This window comes from Protopterus annectens, chromosome 14.part0 (genome assembly GCF_019279795.1).
Source record: "Protopterus annectens isolate FY-2018-M chromosome 14.part0, PAN1.0, whole genome shotgun sequence".
Lineage (NCBI taxonomy): Eukaryota > Metazoa > Chordata > Ceratodontiformes > Protopteridae > Protopterus > Protopterus annectens.
This window is the reverse complement of record NC_056748.1, coordinates 470,767,402-470,774,417: the sequence shown is the minus strand read 5'-3', so window position 1 is coordinate 470,774,417 and position 7,016 is coordinate 470,767,402. Positions and strand designations below refer to the sequence as shown.

General features: G+C 36.4%; 1 protein-coding gene across 1 annotated transcript; it reads left to right on the top strand.

Moving 5' to 3' along the window:
* The first annotated feature begins 5,531 nt into the window (after window positions 1-5,531).
* On the top strand, window positions 5,532-6,221 carry LOC122788683 (early nodulin-75-like). The gene has a single exon (XM_044055578.1). It carries the CDS (start codon window positions 5,532-5,534, stop codon window positions 6,219-6,221), a length of 690 nt encoding a protein of 229 aa, XP_043911513.1.
* Window positions 6,222-7,016: the final 795 nt, after the last annotated feature.

Below are 7,016 nucleotides of genomic sequence, written 5' to 3'. Positions count from 1 at the left end.
CACTTATATTAACGCCATAAACATGGCTGTGTATGTTTAGTCTTCTGCGTAGAAGCAATTTTTAAAATAATTGTATTTCCAAACTGGTGTGAAAAAAGTTTGCACGTATAAAAGATTCCTGCAAACACTTATGCAAAAAACAAAGTTTGTTTCCCATATTTAGACATGACCCTTAAAAAAATAAACAAATTCATGACTAGATTCAAGATGATGATGATGTAGTTTATTTACAAAATAACCATCATCTTAAAAACTAAGCTAAGTAATGATATCAGACATAACAGTAAAAAGTTGTACAACTAATTATCCTAAGATTTTATTCTTTAAACAAGATGCATCCTTATTGAATTATCACGTATGACATAGGCAATTGTATGTTTATATAAATGAAAACAAACCATACTGGCATATTTTCAGTTGCAAACATTATACATCACATATACTCTTCTACACCAGTCATTGTCAAACATTACACAACTCATTCAATTCTTGCCTTCCCTTAAACCTCATTCGTCCTTCAAAATGTTATTCTGCATGCGTTCTCACAATTCCCTTTTTGTCTATATAATTTACTCCCACCCTTTCCAAAAGATCCCACTTCCAGTTCTTTTATCTCTGTTACTATATTCACTACTTCTGCTGTGGCTGGTTTAAACTTGATTTCCCTTTCCTATTAATTGTTTATTTTTGCAGTCACCAGAATTAAACTCAACAAGGCCTTACTATGTCTAGACAATTCATATCCTGCATCACAGCTCAGAACAATAATTTCCGTAGTTACACCAATTTGCTCACACACTATTTCTGACAGAGTAGTCTACAAGAAGCTTAAAGTCTGCCAGCTCATTGCACTTCCAAAAATATGTATTCCCAATTATCTCTTTCTTCCCCATCATACCTCCAACATTTGTAATTTACCCAAGGAGAAATTCTTTGGAGTCTGCTTGGGGTATAAAAATACCTATGCAAATATTTCCAAGCAAAAATCCTAACTCTTCTATAGTTTGTTGCTTATTTGGGAGCCATACTTGTATTCTCCAATTGTTTCTTTGTGAATTGCTTTTTCAATTTCTCTTCTCAATACTTTCTAACCACATTTGAGTGATTCCTATAGTTATCATGCAATATTTTATATACCCTACTAACTATCACTTTTAACAGCAGCTTCTGTTCTAGATTCAACTAAAAACTCTACCAGGATTAGTGCAACAGTAATAGTTATTTTAAGCTAAGTAAATAATTTAATTGCAAACAACTTACTGCATTTCAAAAACCCAAAGTACTTAAGAATATGAATTTGTCTTTATTTATACTTAGAAATAATAGATCAAATGGTAGTTGAAGGTTTTAACAAAATGATCTGTGTATAATGGAGGTAAAATTACAAAGGACATCCCTGTATATATACAGAACAGTGGGATTAACAAGTAATACTGTACTTGCACAGTGCATAACGTATTCATTTAAGACTGATGTTTAAAGTATGTTTTTGTATGTAGTGGCATAAAGAATACAGTGATATTCCTCTAACATCTACAGGACTCAAACACCTATCAGCTACTACTGCCATACCAAAGACAGGCTTCACAGAATTCTACAAATGTCCAGTGCAAAAACTGTGCAACTTCAGAGTGAGGGGTTTAACCAGTTTAACCATCACCCAGCAAGTAGATGTTTTGATGTGTCATGTGTAGCACCAATGCTATTGGAAAATACAGGGCAGGAATATACAAGGGTACATAGCCTAGAAGGCTGTGTGTCGTGGCTTTTACTGGTAACAAATGAGCATGCTGAAGAGTAGTGACGAGGGCTGGTCATTTTATCAGTATGTATACCATGTGCATGTGTGTGTGTGTGTGTGTGTGTCTGGGGTGCAATTCATAGCTTGTGGAGCAGAGCAGCAGTAGTGTAGATGGACTCCTCCCATGTTCTGCATGGATAGGTACTACAGATCATGAAAGCTCCGAACTATAGTTGGCTTACTCCCATTAAGAATAACTGCCAACCACTTCACAACAGTAACACATTATAGTTTTGTCATTTATTCCCCATTAGATATTACTGCCTAGCATTACACAATAGTAACTCATAGTTTAAGCATCAGTGCCTGAGTCATTGTTGTCCTTTTCTATAATCAGCTAATTGTACCCGCAAAAGGTAATACATTTCACATTTGGGTGTCTGTGTGCCTGTAAAGGAGCTGAGGCCCATATATATATATATACATATATATATATATATATATATATATATATATATATATATATATATATGGGATCCGTACAGATCCCCGAATGCACTTTCCACCAAAGCAGAAATCACCGAGCATAATCAACCAAAAGCGTTGTTCACCAAAGCAGCACTTTCGGATAAGTATGCTCGTTGTGCTGGTCATACTAGGTGCGGTGCGTATAAGGGAAAATTCCCTTTTCCCCACTGTAGTACGACCTTGGAGTGAGAATATTAAAGTAGGGGGGTGTGGGGGTGCAGGGGGGCTTGCCCCCCTGCATAGAAGTAGGTTTAATGTTGTTTTTTTTTCTTTAAACATACTTTACCGTAAGTGCTTTTTCAGTAAAAGCACTTTCGGTAAAGTATGTTCGGTGATAATGGATTCGGACATTTGATCTTTCAATCAAAAGTCCTAGATCCATATATATATATATATATATATATATATATATATATCTATCATATATATATATATATATATATATATATATATATATATATATATATAATGTATAATATGCATGCTTTCTGTCTAGACATCTAAACATGCTGTATTTACTATATTCTTCAAATTCTGGCCATTTCATAGTGTACTCTAACTATATTATAATACAATATCTGGAGACACCTATGGTATGAAATACTACTGTTGTTGAACTGCATTATCACTTTTATTCATGCTGCATTGCTCATTTGTTTCTGTACTAAGCAATAGCTGCATTTGTGGTGCTTAGTACATATGCCTTAGTATATATGTTTTGAATCCCACCAATTTAATGTAAAACAAGTACAAGTTCTGCACAGTCTTTTTTTAACATATTTTTTTCACATTATTTGTATTCTACATTTTGCTTCAGCAGCCAGAGTTGAATCATGGTTAAAAAAATGGTACCCTATGCAATTTAATGGACCAGGGCCCCCCTCCCCCACAGCCATTTCAGTGTCCCATTACTCCTGTCTCTCTCCAGTTACCATAAAGATTGTTAAACCTGTCAATATGCATAATATTTTCTTCTTTACTTTTACAGTGATCACAGAGATTTGGATTTCATTTACAAAAGCTTTTATTTCAAATTTTACAGCACAGACACCGATAGCCATTTGCTAAATAAAAGAGTGTTACATCAAAATTGACTGAGTATGAGTAATAGTAAACTTCTCTTACCTTGAAGCTCACATTCATTCATCAGTGACAGATTGTGTACCCTGGGCCCAAGGCTGTTTTCAAACCATGCCACTTGTACACATTTTAGGACTACTTATAAATGCATGCATTCTTTGAGTCACCTTCCTTTTATCAGTTCGGCAGGGTAATTTTTATCCACAGACACCCCCCCCCCCAAAACTCAGCAGTTATAGCTACATTGTTGACTACATCTTTCTTAGATATCTGTGTTAATCATAATAATAATAATAATAATAATAATAATATGACCTAAGTCACATAGTTCAAACTTGTTTGACAGAAACACACATTAACCAAAGTATTCCAACTTAATTCACACACATTAGTCCTGCAAAACCAGATTAAAGACGGTCTAAAAATAACCAGGTAATAACACAAGGTACTTTCATCCACAGCAGTTGTAGCCGCTGTTCAATGTGTACACCCGTTATTGTTAAGAAAACCTAAAATTAAATGTACTTTATTGCTAGCTTTGGATGAACTACATGAAATCTTTAGAGCATTAGCATCACATCACAAGATCCAGCCATGTGCATCACAGTTTAAGTAGAGTATTTATGAAAGCAGCAGAAGTATTATCCACCCGATAACATATGCTGTCAATAAGCACAATCTCTGCAGAAGTAAAAGTCATCTGAATAATTCCACATTAAAGGGAACTATTACTAATGTAGAGGTTGTTGTTAGCAAACAACTTTGCATTTCAGTATTTCATCTACAAATGCAGTGCCTGCTGTCCTTGAAAAATAAATTGCTGATGTTGCATTAAAAAATGGTGTGCTGCTGCTATTACAACATTTCCTGCACTACATCAGCTATGCAATAGGAAATGACTGACAAACAATAACCCACAAGTCATGCAAAAATCAGAAGTACTGTTGCATAAGACGTACTGTTTATTTTTTTGGGGGGAGTGGATTACATATTTGCTGGATACCTACATCTCCTATTGACCTGCCCATGTTTTTTCTGCATCAAAAATAATTATCTATTCTGACAACACTATGTACAGGTATGCCCTACTTGAATGGCTAATAATGCTGCATTGTTGCAGCCTATTCCACCAGTCAACTAAGGTGGCTTGTGAACAAATGGATTTATATGCAGGGTAATGAATCAGACCTCCAACAGCCATACCGATCTCCCATTAATTGGCTGTCTCTCCTCAACTACCATAAACACTGTTGAAGCCTGTCAGTGTACATACTGTGTTCTTCTTTACTTGCACATTTATCACAGACATTTGGATTTAATTTAAAATGTATTTCAAGTTTTAAAGAAGCACAACACTGGCAGACATTTTCTAAACAAAACACACGCTTACATTGCAAACAGACAGCATTTGAATGAATAAACTTCTCTTTCATTGAAACTCACATTCAGTGAAAATGCATCTGACAGCCCATTAAACCACAAGAAACGTGCTGAGATTCATGCTCATATAGTATAGTGAAGTATTAATTAGTGCCTGAGTGAAAGGTGAGGGAATTCAACAATTCGACAAAAGTGCAAGACATTTGCAACTGTCTGGGCAACTCACTGGACACAAGTGTCCCATTTTAGGAGTAGCAAAGAAGTACTGGTTGGTAAAGTAACATGGAAGAGTCACACCATAGAAAACAAATGAAGAGTGAGGAGTCACACCATAGAAAACAAATGAAGTGTGAGGAGTCACACCATAGAAAACAAATGAAGAGTGAAGAGTCACACAATAGAAAACAAATGAAGAGTGAAGAGTCACACCATAGAAAACAAATGAAGTGTGAAGAGTCACACCATAGAAAACAAATGAAGAGTGAAGAGTCACACCATAGAAAACAAATGAAGTGTGAAGAGTCACACCATAGAAAACAAATGAAGAGTGAAGAGTCACACCATAGAAAACAAATGAAGAGTGAAGAGTCACACCATAGAAAACAAATGAAGAGTGAAGGGTCACCCCATAGAAAACAAATGAAGAGTGAAGGGTCACCCCATAGAAAACAAATGAAGAGTGAAGAGTCACCCCATAGAAAACAAATGAAGAGTGAAGAGTCACCCCATAGAAAACAAATGAAGAGTGAAGAGTCACCCCATAGAAAACAAATGAAGAGTGGAGTCACCCCATAGAAAACAAATGAAGAGTGAAGAGTCACCCCATAGAAAACAAATGAAGAGTGAAGAGTCACCCCATAGAAAACAAATGAAGAGTGAAGAGTCACCCCATAGAAAACAAATGAAGAGTGAAGAGTCACCCCATAGAAAACAAATGAAGAGTGAAGAGTCACCCCATAGAAAACAAATGAAGAGTGAAGAGTCACCCCATAGAAAACAAATGAAGAGTGAAGGGTCACCCCATAGAAAACAAATGAAGAGTGAAGGGTCACCCCATAGAAAACAAATGAAGAGTGAAGGGTCACCCCATAGAAAACAAATGAAGAGTGAAGGGTCACCCCATAGAAAACAAATGAAGAGTGAAGGGTCACCCCATAGAAAACAAATGAAGAGTGAAGGGTCACCCCATAGAAAACAAATGAAGAGTGAAGGGTCACCCCATAGAAAACAAATGAAGAGTGAAGGGTCACCCCATAGAAAACAAATGAAGAGTGAAGGGTCACCCCATAGAAAACAAATGAAGAGTGAAGGGTCACCCCATAGAAAACAAATGAAGAGTGAAGGGTCACCCCATAGAAAACAAATGAAGAGTGAAGGGTCACCCCATAGAAAACAAATGAAGAGTGAAGGGTCACCCCATAGAAAACAAATGAAGAGTGAAGGGTCACCCCATAGAAAACAAGTGAAGAGTCACCCCATAGAAAACAAATGAAGAGTGAAGGGTCACACCATAGAAAACAAATGAAGAGTGAAGAGTCACACCATAGAAAACAAATGAAGAGTGAGGAAATCAAACTATGTGTCACAAGATGCAACTATTTAATAGCTCATAGCCTTACTCATCTCCTAGACAAACTGTTGTAGCTCAAACACACAGTGCATTTCACACCTGTGTACCTGCAAAAGCAAGCTAAATTAAAAATGTATTCATAGTTAGAACACTAGCATTAAACTAGTAGACTTCATGCTGCCCAGTTTACTCACAGCTAAATAATAAACACACACTCAACATTCAAAAGAACAAGGAAACCAAGGATAATGTCAAACGAACGTAGTTCATGTGATGATGCTTCTTTTTGCTACAATCAGTTATCTTCCTTCTGTTATGCTATAACTACTCTGGTTCATAGGTAGTTACTAAGCTTGCTGTCCAGGGTACCACTGAGGTGTCTTGCCTAAATGTCCATTTGTCCCAAAGTACTGCATGATTATGTGACTTGGTCAAGGACAGGTCATAAAGACAAAATCAGAGATGTTCTGCAAAGGTGGGATAGATAAGAGCAGACTGCTGAAAGTCACTTAAAAAACTGACAGAACAACAGGTTTTGCATCAGCGTACGTCATGTGACTGTGAACCACAATAATTATGAAATGCTAGTGACTGACATTGATTGGTTGTAATCCTCAATCATTTACCAAAACGTTAATGGAGATCTGGCAGTTGGTGTGGAGAATTAAGGCTACTGCTTCCAGTAGCTAAGATAACCTTGGTTAACGCTGCTTCTGT

Excerpts from the sequence above, each read along its gene's own strand:
- LOC122788683 (XM_044055578.1), top strand. The coding sequence starts at position 5,532 with ATGAAGAGTGAAGAGTCACCCCATAGAAAACAAATGAAGAGTGAAGAG.